Source organism: Paralichthys olivaceus, chromosome 10 (assembly GCF_024713975.1).
Source record: "Paralichthys olivaceus isolate ysfri-2021 chromosome 10, ASM2471397v2, whole genome shotgun sequence".
Taxonomy (NCBI): domain Eukaryota; kingdom Metazoa; phylum Chordata; class Actinopteri; order Pleuronectiformes; family Paralichthyidae; genus Paralichthys; species Paralichthys olivaceus.
Window position 1 is genome coordinate 17,532,434 of NC_091102.1, and position 22,856 is coordinate 17,555,289.

At 41.0% G+C, this 22,856-nt stretch overlaps 1 protein-coding gene across 5 annotated transcripts in view; it reads left to right on the forward strand.

The window, feature by feature from the left end:
- Positions 1 to 22,856, forward strand: part of pard3bb (par-3 family cell polarity regulator beta b) — a 196,802-nt gene that overhangs the window by 162,729 nt on the left and 11,217 nt on the right. For all 5 annotated transcript variants that reach the window (XM_020090080.2, XM_020090077.2, XM_020090078.2 and 2 more), the window contains one exon: positions 17,424 to 17,500. In XM_020090080.2, the coding sequence (XP_019945639.2) occupies positions 17,424 to 17,500 (77 nt within the window). The remainder of the gene's footprint in view (positions 1 to 17,423; positions 17,501 to 22,856) is intronic.

Below are 22,856 nucleotides of genomic sequence, written 5' to 3' on the forward strand. Positions count from 1 at the left end.
CAGAGCTATTGGTTTAAAATGCCCAGCTTTCTATTTGTCCGGGTTATGTACAGTAGTAAATGTTCAACACACATACACACATGCAGACACAGTGTATTGAACCAAGCCTTGTGTGTGTTTTTATCTGGCTTTTATGCACATTCAGCAGAGTGCCATATCAATATCACATGCAGAAACAGAAATGATCTTTTAATCAGCATGAAAGCCTCTCTTGTCACAGTGCTGTTGGCAGAAACGGTTGGAATAATACAGTTTACTGTGGAGAGGTCACATTCTTGGAAAACCCATCTGTGGTTTTGGCCATGGATGTGTTTAGCTCAGATCCATGAGCTACACCTGAAATCACTGTTTGTTTGTCTATGTGTGTCTGTGCGTGTATATGTGTATTTTCCTCTTAAGTAGAGCTCCTGAACTTTCATGTGCTTATGTTTTATCAATTCTAGAATTCTGTTTAGCTCTCATGACTTCTGTTCAGACTTGGAGAAAGACAGACAAACATGCAGACAAACACACAAAGCCTTGTGCAGGTTTGTGTGTGAAGAGTGATGAGTTTTGGTCCAATGGAGAGTGTTATCACTTCTGGCCACTGCACTGTGGACAGGACTGATAGCCAAGTGCCATGAACCTTTGTGTCTGTGTGTCTGTGTGTGTGTGTGTGTGTTTTTAGATTGTTGGCTCAGCTGTGTTGTCGAGGACATACACACCTCTATGTGTCAAATATGAGTACCTGTGTGCATGCTGTACACACACTTTTGTCACTGTGTCAGCAAGCAAGGATAAAGTGTGTGTGTGTATGTGCGTGTGTGTGTGCAGTGTGTATGTGAAGATTGTCAGCGATTCCTAAAGCAGCGTGCAGCTCTTGAGCTTCTGAGAGAGAAATATCTGACGATGAAATATGGTGAGTCATCTTGTAGATAAGACAAACTGAGAGGTGGATGGAGAGAGCGGAGCAGCGATGGAGAGACATACAGTAGTAAGAGTCGTGAGTTTCAGTATAAGAGCTGGTTTGAGGAACTCAAGGTGTCAAACGACAGTGAGTGAGTCGACCTTCAGACGATTGTGAGGAACATCAGCATTAGTGATGCAGACAACCTCCTGGAGTATTGTACATATGTGCAATATCAGCTAGCTGAGGAGCTGCGTTGGTTTATTATGATATATCCTCTTAGGTGAATTTCTGCTATTGGTTGTGGTCAGAGGCGGGATTTAATCTCAAACCTGCATTTTTCGGAAATGAAGGTTTTCCCTTTCGCAGCTCTGCCCTCAGGAGAATAGGGTTGTGTAGCAAGGACCTGATATAATATATCACAATATATTGTGATACAATATGATACCAGACAACAACAACAAAAGTACAATAATATGACTCCTCATCGGTTTCCATCGGTGCACATTTACCACAAAGTTTAATTAATGTTTGTGGGTGCAGGACTATTGATAGACTATCGATGGATGTGTGTTTCGTTATTGTGACAGTCAGCTGCATTGATATGTTCCCACAGCCCCACAGGAGAATGTGATTGTCATGGTGTAACCCACCTCTTCCCTATATTGTGAGCTGGGATAAGCAACCCTGCACAGGATTAAGAGGTGAACTTCAAATTGATTGATAGCATTAGGAGAGAGTGAGCAGTTTATTTCAGGTACAGGTCATGAGTCCTGATGTTGTTAGGTTTGATTACATTTAGATTTAAGTTCTCATGACTTCGGCCCAGACTGAGAAAATATGCCAGGTAAACACACACAGGCGGCTCTGAGGTTTGTCTGGGTTGTGGCTACTTTGATGGCTTGTGTTTCTTTGACATGCCACCATGCATAGAAAATCAAATCTACATTCATGTACACAAACATACTACGTATACAAGATTGTGAAATGTTTTTCTCTTTAATTTTTGTTATTATTGCAACAATTGCATTTTTCTCTATATATGTATTGTACTCCTGTCACCACAGATGAACTTTGACGCCAGTGAAAATGAATTCACCACTGAAAGAAAATGTCCAGTAAGAAAGTGCTATCTTTAAAAGAGACGAAAGAGAGGAAACTCAAGTCACATGCTGAGATAGTGCGAGGCTGAGCTTATGTAACTGTGGCATTCCAATACAGCTGTCCAAAATGCTGACTGAAAGAAAGTCAGTTTCACTTAATGTTTTCTGTGATAAAGAATAGACATACTGCTAAAATGCTGGGAGAATTTTCACTCCAAATCAGTGTAACTAGTGAGGCAGGGAGAGAGCTTTTCAAGTTCCACTGCGCTCTGCGTTCTGTGGCGCTTCCTCCACACGGCTCAACTGATTTTTTTTCCAGCCCAGTAATATTTATGCCTTTCCATTTAATATTCAAATTTTCACAGTTTGCCAACTTTACTTGAAAGAGCTTTTGATCAAATTAGGCTTAATGGACAAGAAGTCACTGGCCTGCCCTGGTGATTTTTATTAGTTTTAAAGCAAAGCAGAGATAGACAGGAAAGTGATTAAGAAAAGAAAGTAAATTGAGTTGGAGCTGTGTAATGCAGCCATAATAAAAATCAGACACAGACTGCTGCACATTGGAACCTAGTTTTTGGCTCCACAAAAAGTGAAATCATCTTTAAGTTGCAAATTATCCCAATGTAAGATGTTTATGGTTTTGAAGGGAACGTCCACCGTTATAATATAAAGCATAGTTTTCTTCCATGTTAAAAACTGGCAGGTTAGCACTTTGGTTCCCTTTTATTTCCTCTGGTAGCAACAGAAGTCTCCCAATGGTAAATGGAGAGATTTGGTTCCAACTGTTAACTCAAAACTAGCCAACCTCTTCAGTGAAGATGTCTCAATGTGTTTGGGCATTCAGGCCAAGTCCCTCACACACACACGAACACACACGCACTCACACACACACACACACACACACACACACACACACACACACACACACACACACACACACACACACACACATACACACACACACACTCACACTCAAACCTCATCCTCTTTCGCTCTCCATCTTCTCTCCTTCTCTGTCCTCCCATCTGTGAGTTCAGATGAACAGAAGTCTCCCGGGGCTTTTCATTGGCCGAGCTCCACACTAAGAGGCGAGCTAATTGGCCAGCTGGGGCCCAGCCGGTTGTTGGAGACAGGGCATTGGCCGAGAGAAGGGTCAAGTGACATGTCATTGGTCAGATTGGCTGGTAACCTGGCAACACTTCAGGCCATCCCACTTGAGAAAAGCCTGGTGAGAAGAAAAAAAAAAAAAAAGAAAACAGGAAATGGCTGGTAATTCTAATTTTGCAAAAAGCTTTTCTGAAAAACTGTCAGTTAATTTGCAGCTTCTCAGAGATGTAAAAGTGAGTAATTGTGGGAGTTGCAAGTCCTTGTGTGAATTTGCAAAAACCCTCAATCATTAAGTCCTAAAATTATGCGGTCCATCCTAATTCTTCCTAATTTCTGTCATTACGTAAGGAATGGAGGAAAATCTGCAGTGACTGCTTGTGACAGTTTTTGCAATTTCTCTAATCATCCACATAAGCATCGGAATTACATTATTTTTAACAAATTCAAACTATAGTAAAATTGATAAATGCTTTGATGAAATATAGTTTTGTTCGGTTGTGGTGCTCATCTTGACTCATTGTCCTGATGTCACAGCATTGAGGTAAACAGCTTCACATTTGTCTTAAATTCTGTAAAACATTGCTCATGATTATCTGCACAACTGAATAGTTTTCTCCATTTAATTAAATTTAATACATTAACAAGTGTTGTGTCAAGGCCCCCTTATGAAACCACATTAGGATTTTTGTTTATGTAACAAATTATACACAATAAACATCAGTCCGCTATATATGCCTCATATTTAAATTTTCTTTCATCAAACTCATGGAGGAATCAAAAGAAAACTTGCAAAGTTGAATTAAATGTGAAGGTATAGCTTGCTGCCGCACTTTTTTATTATAACACGATAGTATAGACTCAATTATTTAATATGTTCTTTTTTTAGTTAAGGTTGTGGAATAATTGGGATTTGGATTAAAAAGAATCAAATAGCAACAAAAAAAAGTAACACCTTTTGTCCAGCCCAATCCTCCGTATATGAGCTCTATCAAAATGTGACACATCCAACTTTGCTACTCAGAGACATTCATTCATTTTTCACAAAGCCACAAGACGCTCTTGTTAGGAAACACAGACATAGATGATTTAAAATGTTTGACCAAATGCTCACATTTTTTTGTGTAAGGACAGGATCCACAGTCAGAAAAAGAGAGACACAATCGTCTTTCTCTCCTTCACTGTAGGTTAATATCAGTCCACCTTCAACTTTTTATTAAGTAGCAGAGTGAGCTAATCCTGAGGAAATGAGAGGTTGAGGTTAGTCACCAAGGATTAGTCTGGTCCCAGGACATCAAACGTTCCATTCCCACCCAGGAGATAATCATAGCCAGGTAAGCCAGGAAATTAAGTGACTGCCTTTCAGAGGGTTTCTAATCCCCATCTTGCTCTCTCCTTACATTTCTCATTCTTTCCCATCCATCCTACTTTCTCTAATTCGGTTCTCTTCCTCTACCCCACCTGGACTCGAGCTGAGTCTACGTCCTGTCCAATCTGCTGCAGACTGCTTATGTCTGCAAGATTACTTCCATCTCTATTTCCAAGAGGGTATGTGATAGATGACACCATCCAACCTTGTAGTGAAGGTGATATCTGACCCTCCAGCCAAGTCAGAGCTTCTAGACAAATTGAAAACTGTTCAATGTTGTTTCCCATCTCTCTGTCAGGATTTTCTTTTTTAATTTGTGTACAATATCCAGAGATTTCACACTGTATCCCAATCAATGCACTCTATAGAAAGATAGACAACATGTCTCCTCTGTACCCCACTGTCTAGAAACGAAGCCTAAATAACCTGGATGTGACTGTTGTCATCTTGAGCTGAATACATCATTTGGCGTCAGAGTCTGCACAGTAACGATAAAGGGATGCAACCATGGTAGCAAGGTCCCACCCATACATATGCTCAGCCAATCAGGAGTCAGTCTCTGTTAATCATGATGCTTTATCCTGTTTTTGACATCAAATATGTAATTGCACAAACATTGTTTTGATAAGAGCTTTCTAAAATGTTTTATCTAACAAGTGTTTTAACTTTTTAGTTTGGGCCATGTCCTATTTGCTAACATGGATGAGGCAGTTTTGTTTTTTTTATCTATTCTGCAGCCGGACACCAGCTGATGATTGAGACGCTTGGTTTCACTTTTGTAAGCAGTCATTTCATATACAGTTTGTGGCCCAACCTTTTCAGATACATCATGAAAGTAGTTTAAATGCAGTTTACTCGATTTCTAGAAAATGTTGATTACTAGTAGGAGAGGGTTTGGGACGGATCATGTGATTTAATTCAAGAAAGATTTGCAGAGATCCACAGAAAGAGCAACTGACCTTGGGCTTTGTGTGTCTGCACATGTGTACATGTTATCAGGTCCACATGTCCAACAAAAACCCAGCACAGCAAGTGGATTCATGCATCTTTCCAGAGCATGTCATCCCACATAAAAGCAAATATTGCCTCCATTTTCCACACTTCTTACTCCACTTCTTTCTAGTGCCCAGTGTGTCTCATCCTTTTACATTTACACAGTCATACACAGAACATACACAGGACATACAAACCTGGCTGCAACAACCAAAACAACCTTGAACACATGTAGTACATTTAAGAGAGCCAATATTATTATTATTTCATCATTATGTGTGTTTCTTATCTCAGGTTTGTATAACATTAATAATGTGAAAAGACACCGCCATCCCAGATTCATAATTAGTGTTGTGTTTCAGTCCCTTTAGTCACTCTGATAAAATACCTGGGGATTGATGACAGGTTTGAATGTGTGCAAGAGATCAGTGGATGTGAGGAGAGACTCAAACTGCTCAGGATGTCTGAAGAAATGAGAACAGAAGAAAAACAGAGGAGATGAAATAGGAAAGGAAGCGATGTAAAAGACTGAGAGGACAAGATATAAAACATGTTGAGACTGGAACAGTGCGACAGAGGAGACAATAGGAGAGCAGAGGTCAAGACTGACATGAGATTAGAAGACATAAAAAATATCAGAAATATGGGGACGGAATCAAAAGACATCCCGGCCATCACTACCCCCCCCAACTGGAGCCAATCATCTGAGAAAGGAAGAGAGTGTGTGAGGGAGGCAGTGAGAGAGAAAGTATCACTCTCATCCTATTACTGCTCCATCTAACCTGCCACTGAAGCCACCTGCTCCCACTGTCACACGCACTCACACACAAATAGAAATGTAAAATAAAAAATGTATATATTTTCAGCGTGCACACAAAGCTACACTCAGTAGGAATGTGGCTGTGCTGCTCTTATGTGCTTATGCTAAGTCCTGCTCCTGAGATATCATAGAGAAATAAATAAATAATTCAAGAATCCACAAATGCAGCGCAGGTTTTTCTACCTAAGGCGCTGACATTATGAAAATGGCAGAAGGGGTAGAAATGTAACTTTCTCTCATCTTTGCTGTCTCCGTCCTCTCCCCCATCATCTGTATGTCTCTGTCAGGTAAAATTGTGTCCCCTTTAACCCACACCTCTTTTTTACTCTCCCATATATCTCTCTCGTGCTCCTTCCACCCTCTCCGTCTTCCTTGGAATTCACCTTTCTTTGTTCCCCCTAATCCTCAAAGGGGGGAACTTTTTTAAGTCCGGAAGTTTGGGCTGGAGAGACGGAGTTAGACACACAGATGGGGAGTAGGAGGGGAGAGGGATATACTATCTGGGTGGCAGGAAGGGGGCTTAAAGGTAACCAAATTATCTGGCTTCTCTTTTTTTCAGCTCCCCTTCTCCTCATCCCTCTCTCTGTCCCGCTATATATGCCACCATCACCCAGACTCTCTCTTTTTCTCTTTCTCCGTCCTCTTATCAACTACCCACCTTGCACTTTCAAGGACAAGCTTAACTGTTAAGAACACTAAGGATTGGATAAACGTTGTGTGTGTGTGTGTGTGTGTGTGTGTGTGTGTGTGTGTGTGTGTGTGTGTGTGTGTGTGTGTGTGTGTGTGTGTGTGTGTGTGTGTGTGTGTGTGTGTGTGTGTGTGTGTGTGTAAGGGTTTTAGATGTATGTGAGATTTTGTGTCTGCTCCATCTTCTAATTTTATTTTTTAAACTGCCTATATATGTATCTAAGTCATTGCAGGGATGTGTACTTGATATGGTGTGCACACACATTAATATTATATATGTGTGTGTGTGTGTGTGTCTGTGTGTGTGTGTGTGTGTGTGTGTGTCGTTCTCCAAAAGCTTTGCAGCAGAAACTAATCCAAGCCTCTCTGCTATCGCCTTACCTTCCTTCTTACTATCGTTTATTTATCCCCATCTCTCTCTCTCCCACCACTTTACTGTTTACCTTCTCTCTCTGTCTCTTTCATTTATATCCCTCACTTTTCTCACTCCTAAAATATATGTGTATATAAAATAAACACACACTTACAGAAATAGCTACAGGAAGATTATATTTCAATGTTCAGGAACAGAACGTGTTAACACATCCCTATAATGGGGACTCAATTCCCATCTAGGGACAAAAAGTTAGTCCTCCCTTAAAGAACAACATTTGTCTGTGTTTTCACACCTAACTTGTTTCCAACCTGTTCAAATAACCTGGAGTGTTTGCCCATATAGTGCAGTATATTTGGGCTTGTGTGAAAGCTCTCCGTTGAACTCTGGTGCAGACTAAACAGCCGGAGACAGTGTCAGTCCGTTTCCAAGCCGACTTTTCTGTTATTTATTGCCTCAAAACAAAGCAAGCCACCCACATAACTGTGTGAGTAGATGTGTGATTTGGACATAAATTCACAAACTAAAGGTCAAGGTAATTTGTTAATAATGGTATTACATCGTGCTGATGGTATTGTTGACTCAGTATGATATGAAACTAGAAGGGCGCTCTGAGAGTGCATATCTCTAACAAGGCTAATGCCCTCTCACCATGTCAAGCAGTTAATTATCTAGGCTGTGGCGACCAACCTTAATCTAATTTGTCCCACCACAGTTTCATTATGAACCAACCAGAATTCTAACCCTTTACATGCTCCATGCTTTATCATCCATAAAGTTGTGGGAAATTTGGTGCTTGTGCATGTGCACCCCTTCTATGCACAGAGAAATTCAAACAAAATTCCTACATCCACCCCTGACCCATGCTGCATCCTTACACCTAGTTTCTGGGTTTCTGTCCAGTGGTTTTTTGCGTAATCCTGCTAACAAATAAACAAAACAATAATATTACCTCCTTGGTGGACATAATGAATATGTCACAAACAACGACGAAAAAGCAAAATGCAAGGAATTAGGGGAAAAAATGAATTAACATGCACTTGACATTTACACAAAGTTTTAATATCATTATGAGACAGCACAGCACCTGAGAAATTGAACAGTGAAAACTTTATTGTCAGGCTGCAGCCTCTCCTCCCTGACAAACACAGACAGCACAGACAGCGAGGAGGTGTAGACCAGTGAGGACAGAACATTTTACTTGAGTTTCTACACAGTAAACACAAAGAAAACCAATGCAAGTAAAAGAAAATAATAAGGGTCTTTTATCACAATACCTGTTCAGCAAGAATTAAACATGTAGAAAAGTTATATTTATACAGCTCACATCCACCACAATATGTTTTACACAAGCGTACTGACTCACAAACAAGCTGAAAGTAAAGCGTCCTGTCTGTAAACATCTTGCTTCGTCTTCCACATTCCTTCAAGTTTTAAGATACAAATCTGTGTGCATGTGTGTGTCAGCATGTGTGCGTATGTGTCTTGTGTTCCTTGCTTGATAACTTTTAAATGCCATTTTTAAAAAAAGGAATTAATTTGATTGATAGGTCTACGTACTGATCTGCATACAAACACACACACCCTAACTTAATATGCAGTCTCTTCCACTCCCCTCACAGACCTACACTAAATAAACAGGATATGCTCTGCATTAAGTAGTATTAATCGCTGTATTCATGGGAGAGTCTCTAAGCTGCGTGCTTTGGGGAAAATTGACCTTCTGTGGTCTTAATTGTACCAGAGGCTCAACAGCGCTGTGACATTTAACTGTGCTCCAGTCTTAATTCTTAGCCCTTTATTCTAGTGCTTTGCTGACATTTCAGTAGGACGAGGGTTTGTGAATAAAGCTCTTCGGTGCTTCTTTGGTGCTGTAAATAAACAAGCAAATTTCCTCATGATTATTTTATTCCTTCACTATCTTCCTCTGCTTTTTCTGTTGTCCATCACTCTCACTCTGTGTCTCAGCAGGGCCGAGTGAGATTTTACAATCCAGCCGCACAAAATGACCAAAATGGTTTATGTGTGCAGAGGTCTTGTGGGGCGGTTGATCAATAGCAATGACTCAGCGATTACTTTGCTGGGGCTGGTGCAGGTGCTGAGATTTATGGTTGTGAAACTTCACTGTCAAGCCCACAGCTTATACAGTGTTTTTTAAGTTCGTCCACACACACACACACACACACTGCACCACCCACTTAAACATATTTTTGTTCACTCAAAGATGAATCACAATGCTACAAGCAGTTGAATAACAGTCCGATGGATTTTATTTCAAAGCTCACATACAAAATGTGTGAAGTTTGTTTTTTTAATCTTTGGTCTTTTCTCATTAATTCTGATCTAGCTTACCAATTCAGTATATGGATATGCTGTATGTTTGGTTTTATATTTGCTTTAAAAGAATACTGTCATATTTCAGGAAAGGCCCCTTTATTCCTGCCAGCTGACTAACAGATGAGAAAATGTATAGCATGTGTATGGTTAGTATGAAAATACAACCTGGACAGTTAGCTTTGCTTAGCTCAAAGACTGGAGACAGAGGGGAAAGGCTTGTTTGTTTTTCCAAAGGCAACAAAATCCCCCTACAGGCTAGAGGAAGAAGAACTGAAAACTGAATTGGCCCGAATTCTATTCAGTGTCATTGGGTGGCATTTAGGAGTCGGTAATATGTCCAAAGTCCAAGTGGAATGGAAAGGCACTGCAGTATGAGTTTGTTGATGTTGGGGAAATGGTGTGTTTAGGGAGGGAGAATGAGAACTGTGAAATCAACTGCATCTTTATTCTGAAGAGGACAGGAATGTTATTGCATTTTGGTTTCCATATTAATTAAATAATGAAGACATACCTTATTAATTGCTGCACTTAAAGTGCTGGCATGTGAATTTTCTAATGAGGGGATGAGAGTTAGTGGCATCAGTGTATTGGCAAATGTGTAGATTTTCCCAAAATATCCCTTTCACAAAACAGAAATCTAGAAGTCATCAGCCTATGATGCTAATGATGATGCATATGTAAATCAGAATGGAGCGGCGGACAAGTCATACTGTCGTTCACTTTAGCCCAGAGAGTTAGTGAGGTTAACACACTGTCATTAGAATAATGATGAGCTATGGAAAGTCAGAATAGTTCGTGTGTGTGTGCAGAGGTGAACTCGTATGTGAATTAGCATGTTCTTGTGGCTGTGCTTGTCGACTCGCTCTACTTTAGTGCTACTTTGTCAAGAGGCTGTAGTAATTAGCTGGAGAAAATGGATGGCTTTTCACCAGCAGCTGCAATTACTGGCTTCTCCAGAATAAATGAATGGATGGAAGGATGGTATACAGTGAACAGATGGAGAGTTATAGAGAGAAGAATAAATATAGGGTGTTGAGTCGGAGGGCAGGGGTGAATGAATGGAGGGAAGTGTGCATGGATGGGTAGAAGAGACATGTTGTCTTGTTTTTTATTACTTGAGTGACAGTCACAACTCATTGCCTGTGGCCAGAGGTTATTACTGGTGTAAACTAAATTTAATACGTTTTGAAAAGAAAATTCGAAAAAGAAAATACAAATCAACGTCTGCTACCAAATTACTGGATTTTTCTTAATGTGTGTCAAGCTTCAAACACAGGAGACAGGTGTTATGGCTTTTCTCCCACACATGAGATTAAGGTAACATATTAATAATATCATTTTGGGTAACAAGGTGCATTAATCCCAATAAACACACATCTGATGTGGGTGTGCAAGATTAGGTATGTGTTTGTTTATGCATGGACCTCCTTTTCGTACTGTTTGTGTGTGTGTGTGTGTGTGTGTGTGTGTGTGTGTGTGTGTGTGTGTGTGTGTGTGTGTGTGTGTGTGTGTGTTCAGTACTAAGAGCATGCCTTGGGTGTAATAATCACAAAGAATGGCCTTCAATATGAACTGGTGACAAAATCCTACTAGCACACAGCCAGCTGTTGTAATTCTCTAAAAAACAAACCTGTGTCGAATCTGAGTAAAAGTTTTAACAATGAAATAATAAAAACAATTATAACGCTGGTGGCTATAAAAACATTTTGTACTGGTTTTTATGCTGTAAAAACTGTGCCCTGATGAGAGCTACAAAACAGTATTGAAAGTATTTCAAGGAAATAAATGTATATTTATAAGTGATATTAAAGATATTTTGATAAATAATTTTGCACTTTAATAATAGGAGAATATAATTATGTCAGATATAATTGTAGCTATAGTGTAACTTTGTTTTATTTGGGTTACTCTAGAGAACTTTTTGAGAAACGTATAAAAGCATTTAGATCAAATGTAGGCTGATTAACATTGTTACACAACTGTGTGACTGCAACAGTGACTGTAAATTGCAGAGACACAAGCTCTCCTTTTAAAAAATAACACAGTACAGAGTGTTGATTACCTTGCTCCAACAGACCATTTTCGATTTAGCGTACAGGTACAAGTTGGGTAGCAAGACAGTTAATTTTATAATATGGCTAACTTTAAATATAAATCATATACAAAATGTAAAGATGACAGTCCTGGTCAAAGGTTGACTCGTGATTGTTCGAGTGTGTGTATCAACGGGACTTTGCTATCGTAGCTCCATCCCCTGATAGCTACACTAGCATTCATATTATTTACAGTCTGTGATATGTCCCTGATTCTTTATTACAAACCGCATGTGGATTTTTTCTGAAAGCAGGAAGTTTAGCGATAAAGTATTTCAAGCCATAATTATAATGTGTGAATTCACCACAGACAGCAAAGTCATCTTAACATGCACATCATCATTATTTTGCGATTTACAGTCACAGACTTCATCAGTTGGCCCTCATCCAAATACACTCATGTGCAACTGAATACACACAAACATACATTGGGTATATACGCACCGCAGTTCAATACACACACACGCACACACACACACACAAAGGGATCGCAGCCTATTCAGAACTGTGTTTTAATTGAGTCAGCTCAAAGTGCTGGCTGAGCAGAGCGATATGTCTAATACGGATTAGAACCAGCCTTCCCTTATTCATCGATTTCTGCTGGGGTGGGAGCCTGGGTGGGGGGGCACCATGGAGGGAGAACGGAAAAGGGAGCAAAATCATTTTTTATCGATGTACAGGAGGAGAAAGGACACTGGAAGCAAATAAAGACATGGACTGAGAGTAAAAGAAACATATGGAAAGAGGAAGGGGAAGCAGTTGTAGAAGAGGGAGCCCTCCACCTCAAAAGTGAACAGGAGAGATAGAGATTACACTGTTCCTTTTTGGTCGTGATTGATTTTAGGAAGGGAGTATTGCAAGACAACTGGGAAAGAGGGATGGAGCAGAATGGAAGAGAACATGATTAAAAGAGAGTTGTAAAATCAGTGATAGATGGAGGGAACAGGAGGTGGAAGATGGGGTAAGACAATATCACATTGAAAGAAAACGATTTGACATTACTCAGAGGAATGCTTTATTTTATTTATCAAGAGCTGGTTGATGAAGGGAAAAGATGAGGTGCGTACAGGGCGAGATGCATCGAGGAAGAGAGGATGAAAGAGAGATGTGAGAAACGGAGAGGGGGATGATGAAGGGGTGAAGGAGAGGACAAAACGTGTTGAAGAGAGAGGAGGAAAAAAAGAGACTTCACATTTGGGCTAAGTGGTCTGATTGAGGCGGTATGCAGCCACCAAATACTTCATGTCGATCTAAATCCCTTTGAAATCCTTGAAACAGCTAGAGTGAAAAGGATGGTACGTTTGAGTTTGAGTGTGTGTGTGTGTGCGCTCGTGAGAGAGATAGAGCAAGACAGAAAAAAAAACGTGAGGAGAGAGAAAGACTGAGTGTGGTGTGTTTTATGGGTAAATTGAAGGGTCTGGTGAAAGGAGAGAGATGAGCCCCTCTTACAGTGTGTGTTTCTGTGCAAGTCTGTGTGTGTGCATTAATTTGTGACAGTGTGTGCGTGTGTGTGTGTGTCAGTATCAGTCTCTTCTGCTTGATTTGCGCGCTCTCCTCCTTGCCTCTCCGCTGCTCGCTATGCCGTGAAATGGTTTTTCACTAGACCATTACCCCAACCAGTGTGCTACGCTCAGTCCTCTGTGAGAGAGAGAGAGTGTGTTTTAAGTGTGTGTGTGTGTGTGTGTGTGTGTGTGTGTGTGTGTGTGTGTGTGTGTGTGTGTGTGTGTGCATATGCACCTGGAGAGAGAGTAGGTTGTGTATTTGGCTGCTTGCATGAGAGAGGTCTTATATGTGAACAGTAGCTGCAGTTCAAAGATAAAGTTTTCCTTTTTGTTTATGTGTCGGGAAAATGGATTGTGTTCACTTGTTGATACAAGTTTGCATGTAGCTCGATGTGCCTGTGTGTGTGTGTGTGTGTGTGTGTGTGTGTGTGTGTGTGTGTGTGTGTGTGTGTGTGTGTGTGTGTGTGTGTGTGTGTGTGTGTGTGTGTGTGCATTAGAGGAAAAAGAGAAGGTGTGTACAGTGTGTCCCCCACAAGCTCAGCTGTCCTGCACTGTACTCCTGTCACATTTACGAAGGCTGAGAGTAAACTAACATCCAACATCTCCCTCTGACTCCCCTCTGTGTGTGTGTGAGTGAGTGAGTGAGTGAGTGAGTGAGTGAGTGAGTGAGTGAGTGAGTGAGTGTGTGTGTGTGTGTGTGTGTGTGTGTGTGTGTGTGTGTGAACACACAGCTACAGACTAATGCCATGCAGCTGTATTGTAGCTGGCAAGACATTGAGCACAAAAACAACCTGGGGGATCTTGCTTTTTGGGATTGTCACATTTTTCATTATTGTCATGTATTTTGTTACCTTGGCCTAAAAAAAGTTTTTCTCAGTGCAAAAATGTAAACACAAACTGGATTCACTGAAACGTGTCTCATGGTTTCTTGTGCATCAAACACCATTATATATTTATTTGTTTTATTTTACTGCATCTATTCTCAATCTAATGTTGCTGCACCTTTAAACAGAAATGTACAAAAGCTTTGACACAAAGTACACATACACACACACGTTATTCTCTTTAGTTATTTGTCATGCTTCCATACACTCCCTCACTTCATATGCACGCATGCACATTCATTAGACGTTCATCTGTTTGTGTTTGCTCAGCATGAGGCGTCACACAGTAATCTGCTCTTGATCATGAGTGTGGCAACAAACAGCCTCACACACTTGAGCAGAAGAGCTTCATACCACATATTCACTGACTGCCTGCCTTCAGGATCTACTGCATTTTAAGGGATAATGCGAGAAATGCTGTTTTTATTTTGACTTTATGACACCAAATCCTATGAAAAGACTGAAGACCTATAGTAGAATGATCCAGCTAACAGATATTAGAGCTCTCATCATAGCTGGATATGTCTCATTACCATGGTCACGGCTCTGATGTTTAATAAAATGCCACATTCAACCATGATAAATACAGAAATTTGTATTTATCAACAGCTAAATGCAGCGTTTACTCTCAATTGAGTAACATTTGTGATGACCTCGTTATAAAATATAGTTTGGAACCAGTGGGCTCCGCCTAAGAGCCACAATCAGGGTGGGGGGTCAGAATAAAGCATTCCAATCATAGGCCGTATATAATGATGGATGACAGCTCCCCTAATGTGAGTCCAAGTCTGGCTGCAGCATAAAACCTGCCTCCTCCCTGTTAGCAGGTGGGACATTGACCTTAAAGTTAAAGCAAATGCTGAATAAAGATTGGGTTTCTATCTTTTTAGGTAGTTCTTATGACACTGACATTTGTCCAAGTATTCATATTTCCAAAATGTTTGGTTTTGATTAGTTATTTGATGCCTATTTGTTTGGTCGAGAGCGTGTATTGTCGGGACCTCGATACCACGGCACAGACTCCAGGCTCCAAAGGTGCAAGATGGCAGCATTTGTGTGTGAGATCTTTTAGCTTCTTTTCTGGAGAGTGGGAGGAGGTGGAGATGCATCGTCCATCTTTGGATAAAGTTCATTGTTCCTCTCTTTTGATGGGATTCCTTGACGACAGGCAAAATGTGGACTAATACCTGCTTTATCCCTGAGGGACAGTTCTATGAAATCTATTTAACCCCTCTCTCTTCAACACTTCCCTCCCTCTCTCTTTTATTTCCTTTCTTCATTACTCTGCTTTTTCCTCACTCCCTGAGTCATCTCTCAGTCACCACCAGATGTTGCAGTCCTTCCCCGTCACATCTCACCTCTCTCTTTTCACATCTTGTTTAAATCGTGTCTCTAATTTCCCTTTCACCTCACTGCTCTGTCGTCCATCTTCACCCCATGCGCTCCCTTGTTTTCTAATTAATTCACCTCTCCTCTCTCCTCCTGCCACCGCTTAAAAGCCCTCATATCTTTCTATTTCTCCCTCACCTGCTCTCGTGAACTCATTTGCTTCTCATTCACACTATCCTTTATTTTTCCCCATCTTCTTCTCATTCTTTCACTCAGCCACTCTGTTCCCTCTTATTATACTGCGGCCTCTCTCCCTGAGATATTGAAGCTGTAACGACAGGTGTTCAAAAGAAAGCAGGACCAGCAAACTTTTTTTCATGTGCCTCCTGGCATCATTCCCTTGAATGCAGACAAAAGAGTAGAGATGGAGAGAGAAGAAAGTCTGTAATATTTAATTCTCAGCACCTTTCACATGTACCGCCTTACCTTGTGTCAAGTAGAGAAGAAGGACCAGGTTTTCTACGAAACCTTCAACCTTTTGTCTTCATAGCTTGCGACACACACATGCACTTCACCCTCTGTCCATTATGTTCCTTTGGATTTAATCTCCCTCCTTTTCCATGAGTGGAAACATGGACAACATGGTAGAAAGAAATAGTATGTTATGTATGTGCTATGCACAAAAACAGCCTCATTTTACAGCAGCAGAGGTGTAATGGATTACATTTGATGGGATTTTTTCAGAGACTCTTCATCACATATAGACCCTGAAGGGACTCTGTAATTCTGCACATTAGTCGTATTATATTTATCAGCCGAGTTGAGCGTTCGTGCAGAGTTACGACAGTCAGTCATTTCCACTCTCTGTCACTGCTTATTCTATTGAAATGAGTCTCGTTTACAATATTAAGTTACCAAAAAATTGGCATGTGTGCGTGTCTGCATGTGTGTGTCTTTGGATTTGTGTGTGTTAATGGAGCTTGTTGAGGTTGTCGTTGGGGGTTTAGTCGGCTCCTTTAAGGAGCGCCGCGGCAGCTGGAATCTCCCCAATGAATAGACCGGGATAATCTCTGACAGAGAGAGAGAGACTGTGTGTGTGTGTGTGTGTGTGTGAGAGAGAGAGAGAGAGAGAGGGGAATGGAGAGAAGGAAAGGAAGAGAAAACTAGATGTGAGGACGATGGAGAGACAGAGTAAGAAACATTCAACTGTCAGCAGCTCGACTTAATCTTTTCTTTTCCTCAAAATGGAGATGACATGTGACTCTGTATGCTTGTGTGTGTGTGTGTGTGTGTGTGTGTGTGTGTGTGTGTGTGTGTGAGCAAGAAGACTGCATCCTGTAATGAAGTAACCCCCCTACACCCCCCCAAAAAAAAACCTCAGAAGACTGAAACTCTGACTCTAAATCCCTAACTTGCCTTAGTCAATCCTAAATTACCCCTGTATCACAAACACACTCTAACTACCAACAGTTTCATTGAACTTGCCGCAGGTGATTTATATCATTTTTAAAACCAGAATGAGCTCATACCTTCGCTAAGGCCCAACAGTTCCCTAATGAAACCACATTTAAACCCACCAGATCCAGATTTTTATTTGGATCTGCACCTAATTGGATACTGTCATAAATCAAACCGTCACAACATCCTTGCTTTCTGCTTTCATGGTGAAATTGTTAAACTAAAAGCCTGATCATGCAATGGTTTAGAAAGTGTTAAAACATTTATGGATTAGCCGCTTTGTCTGGATCCATGCCAAAATTGTATGGATTCTTGGCCCAAGTCCCATCCCTCCACTAAGTTTGGTAGAAATCTGTTCAGTAGATTTTGTGTAATCCTGCTGACAAACAAACAAACCAACCAGCCAACAAATGGACAGGACTGAAAACATAACCTTGGCCGATGTAATTAAATACATATACTAACCAGTTGTTTCTCTTCACCAGATGCCAGGCAGAGGGGCAGATCCTCGGTTGGCACCACGTTATGAAGAGGTGGAGCGTCAATATGCCTCCTTACCAAGGTACTGCTTCTTCTCTCCTCTCCTCTAATTAAATAGTCTGGTTCCTTTTCTTCATATCTCTTGAGGCCTCCGTCTCAGCCAGGAACTCACCTTACCCACCCTTGGGAATACACACTCATACAGGGGTTGAAAACTGAGCCCTGACTCCTGGATCTGTTTTCCCACCAGTGTTTCCCATTAATTAGTGGCGGTCCACCACAGTTTTATAATGATTTGAGAAAATGTTTCAACTTTCTTTAGAGTGTTTTATTTTTTTGATTCAGTGGAAATGTTTTTTTCTTGATTTCCGACAAAATAACAATTTCAACCATCTCACTCTCCCAGAAATTTTGCATTTTGCCTAGTTTCCATTTTTACAACTAAGTGTCATCTAATGTTTTATCAGAAAAATTGCCACTTAACCTGAAACTCTAATTCATTATCTTGATTTTATATTTGAGTCTGTATTAAAATGTTTCTTGTACTCTCCTCTCTTTTCACTTTTGTCACTTGTCATTTTTCAAAAAACTTTTACACTTCAACATGTCCATTATCAGTGTAAAATTATTTTTAAATCTAAAAATGAAACTTGTTCAAGTTAAGGTAAAAGTTACGAGCCTCTTCTCACATCGTGTTGTTTTGCCTCTAACTGCCAACACCTCGGCAGCCTAACAAGTCACCATCAAACAAATGTTTGTTTGTGTGAGTGTGAAAGAGAGAGAGAGCGAGAGAGGAAGTCAGTAATAAGTGGAATGACAGACAGAGGATTTGAAGGTTGGAAAGTTTATAGCCAGGTTCCCACCCCTGTTAAAATGGTGAGAGATGGCTATTTCACACCTCTTTCGTCTCTCTGTTTCTCTCTCTCTCTCGCTCACTCTGTGTATGTGTGTATGTGTGTGTGTGTGTGTGAGATAGAGAGAGAGAGAGAAAGGGAGGGAGGGAGGGAGGGAGAGAGAGAGAGAGAGTATTCCTGTGTGTGGGTGATGACTTTGGCAGATGGGAGCGAGAACAGTGATGATAGTTTTGAGGTCTGGCTGTGGTATCTGAAAAGCCTTGGGAAATTTGACACACACTCGCATACACACACACATACACACACATACAGTACACCCTGTCTCTGTTTCCACTTTCAGACATGCACTGTAGTCCATAAATGCTGTACCAATTTTACATGCAGGCCTCGTGTTTGAAAAGTGCCCCCTCGTCATTTTTCTCTAAAAGTCACTCTGACAATCTGCCCACTTAGGACCTGTAACAGCTCTGACACATGTTTCTACATGAATGAAGTGTGATTCCAAAGAGTCATGTCAGCAACAATATATCTTTCTTACATTTGACATCCATACACATGCACTGAAGATATAGGTGAAAACAAAAAATGATGCTGTTGCTTTCAATCAGCTGAATTATTTTGTAGACCTGGATGCACTTTGGTATCTAACAGCCTGTCATATTTCAGGTGAGTCAGTCACCAATCTGAAAACCAAAGAGCTGCCACTAAATTCATAGAATATCCCAGAAATGTTTTAGCTTTTCAGTGATTTTATGTGTAAAGCAGACTCATATCTCTTCTTCGGCAGTCTTTTTTTAGCTTCCTCCCTGCCTGTGCATCTCTGTCTACACTCTTTCACCTGCTGTCACTTCACTCAAGAGATATTTCAGCGCCTGAGAGTCAGAGAAAAAGATCATGTTTGGAAACCGCATCCAGGCTGTTGACCTTAAACATATAGTAGCTCTTGGGCTGTGTGTATTTAAAGTATACCTATGTGTGTGTGTGGGTGTGGGTTGGAGGCACTGTGCTTGTGTCCATGTTTGTATTTGTGAATTTATGTTGATATAATTTCCAAGTGGGTCCAGAAATACCTGTAGGGCTGTGTTTTCGGGTACTGTATGTTTGACTCAAAGTCAGTTAAATGGAGCTCTAGGTATGTCAATGAGTGCAAACCTGTGTGTGTGCATGCGTGTGTGACGTGATGTAGAGGGTCTAAAATTAAAACATGACCCAACAGCAGCCTAAAGCGGAAACACTTGACCTAAAATACTGTCAGCTAATGTCCCTTCATGAACCAAAGAAGGGTCGGTTGGGGATTTATTAAATATTCTGTTACTCTTTCACATTATCAGTCAGTGTGATTATGTTTTAGAAATCACATTTATAAGAAAAGTTACACCGGCTTTAAATTAATTAAGCATTATTTATTGTGGGTAGGGTTGGTATGTTGTTATTCAAACATCTTATTTATTCACACCCTGATAGCCATGGTTGAATGTGATCCTGGCTGGACTGTAATAAACACGACCATTCATTTCATTCGGACCAAATGATATGATTGGCTGGCGTACCTGTCTGTCACTCACCGACCTGCCTCCCTGCTCGCAGCGTGCCCGGGCTCTCGCTGGAGAGAGCCAGCGAGTCACAGAAAAGTCCACTTCTAGCAGTCATCAGGCAGTGCACGTTCAGGTTTTTGGGGGTGTGGCTTTGACAAGAGGGCCAATGGGAGGGGGTGGGATTTATTGGTAGCATTTCCTGAAAGTGTAGCCTGCTCTTGCTAACTTTTCCAGGATCTTTAAATGTCACAGACTTTTAGCAGTTAACTTACAGCCACTACTCTTACATGTGAATCTAAAGTAATCTTACCTAATGTTATCTAATGATAAACTTGAAAACTTACTATCTGTTTAACCTTTTTACCCTGGTGATTTTAATCTATCACCAACTTGTAAACCCATTTAAACATTCAACACTGCATTGTATGGTCTGTACCTGATCAGACCTGATTCACTTTCTTACTCTCGATAAGTACTTTTTCTTACAAGCTGAGACGTGTGGATTTTCATAGAAAAAGGAAAGAGGGGTAGACGTGACACCACATGTCCTTTCACTTCAAATCCCTCACTGCCATTTTCTTGAAATTACCTCTCCACCCCCATTCCAGCCTCCCCCCAAAGAACCCAGCTGAGGGTGAGAAAGGGTCACTGTACCTCTACCCATGTGACAACCATTTCTAACCTCAGGATACCCCCAAAAAACCTGTTAAACATTTGCAACCTGAAAGAAAGATTTCCTGCCTCACCCTTGGGCTCCCAGATATAAGAAAGCGTTTCATAGTCTTGTCATGTCAGGACCCAGGGGTTCTGCAACGTGTTCAGAGGATGTGATCCAACATTTAAACATCCAAAGACATTTATGAGGGTGCGTTTCCAAGATTGGAATTTACCTTCATGTGCTTTAAGAACAGGTAAAAGATGAAACTGTGCACTTTTCATTTTTTATTAGAGTGCAGAAAGTGGTTTATGACATTCAGACAACATCAAACCAGGGTTGTAGTTATATCTAACCACACTCTAATTCTGGGTCGATGTTTAAGAATGAACGTACTTCTCTCTAAATATTCACTATTACTGCGGGTGGCTATGGCTGTGTATGTGAGTTTAAGTCATCCTCGGGTCGGTAGATGGCTATCAGCCTATATGTGTGTGTTTGGTGAACATGAGTAAGTTGTGCCCCTACCATGTGTGCACCATTACGGACCAATTTCCTATCTCTCTCTCGTTCTCTCTCTCTCTCCCTCCCTCTCTTTCTCTCTCTGGTGCTGACTAAAAACGCTTTCCTAAACCTAATCATTGTTTACAAAGACTTTCATTTCTCAGTATCTGAAGCAGAAGAAAAAAGCAGTTAAAAGGTAAAACATTAAGCTTTTTAAAGTTTTGCTTTTCCCCTAAACTTCATGAACATTCAAAAAGAAAAACAAATCCAGCACACTTGGCGAGACCCCCCCCCCTTCTACATCCTCAAATATGTCTCTTATGGGTCCTTGGTCAGCAGGTCAGCAGGAACATCGTCCGGGGCCTGAATCTTCATCATTGTTATTTCTGTCATTGTGGCAGTCAATTAAAGAAAATAATCAATTGGTTTAAATGTGCGTGATATAACCCAGCCCCCTCATATCCATAATCTACCCCCCCCCCCCGTGTGTGTTTCTGATGTGACCCCCTGGTCTCCCATCAGCCCATGTTTCTGTTGATGACTGTTTTCGAATACCTCATTATTGGCCATGTGACATTATTCCACATTTGCTCCGAAATAACAGCTATCTCTTGTTCCGAACGCAGCCTTGACCCAATTTGATTAGTCAAACACCCTCTCCCATTTGTCCTTGTTATTACTCTTATTGGATTTAAAGAGCCAATCAGAATTCCCGTTCAGGTTTCTGGGAAGGCTGTCACTTCCTCATTATAATGATAATTAGATGACTAGTAATTAGAAAGCAGATGTCATACTGTGTAGTGCGCTCTGTCTGTGTGTCTCTTTTTGTTGTGTTTCTTCATTTATTTCCCTCCACTTTCTGCCTGTCTGCTTCCCTTCCTTGTTCCTGTCATTCTGCCCCTCCTCTTCTCTTTCCCTGAACTCAGGGTGAAAAGGACATTGTTGAATATTATTTCTCTCTGCTGAGGAGGGAAGTGCAATGAGCATCTCTCTTCTGTTTCCTCTCCCTCCATCTCTCTTGAGAAGACCTCCCAACCAGGCCTGAGAGTTTCCCAGACCACTTTACTGCTGCGGACACAAACCACCCCATTGTCCAGTTGTTTTTTTGCTCGTTTCTGGACTCATCAAGACTCTGCTTGTTTGTTAGCCATGTCGGGGATCCCAAGAAAGACCCTGCCTCTTACAGACTCCTGCCTCCCCCTCTCCTTTCTTCTCTTTCTCCTTCTCTTGACCCGCTCTTGTTCCCTGCTTCTAGTGTTTCTAATGTGTTCACCCATTGCTGCTTTAAAGAGTTCTGGTCGCAGCTTTGATCTTCATCATGGACTCTGAAATGTTGGGTTACAACCTTTAATGTGTTGCAGAAACACTGGGTCCCGGCATGACAAGAGTATGATGTGCTTTCATATGCCTGGGCCCCGGGGGTGAGGGAGGAAATTTGTCTTTCAGGTTCCCAGCTGGCAAATGTTTTACAGGTTTTTTGGGGTATCCTGGACTTGAACTGGTGTTAGGCGATACTGTGCTCATGTGGAGTCATGGAGTTGTGAAATGTACACACATAAATTTTACATGGTGGCAGAAAAAGCAGAGGTAATGGAGCTTGTCTTCAGTAGATAGCAATGGATGTATTTGACTTTTTTCATAGCAGACGTTAGTTTGCATGTACTTTACAGTAGTTTTTCAGTCATCAAATGTGCAAATACATTAAGGAATTATGTGTTATCATGTATGTCTGTCTGTAGAACAATAAGATGGACTAGGCTTCATACATTTCAGCAGTTGCAGCTGTGCAATCCTAACATCTGGCAGCAGCCTAATGACCATCTGTCGTCTCTGTACTGCTGCAACCATTTTTCCAGAAAATCTCAGTTATAGCGCTCAGTTAAATGATAA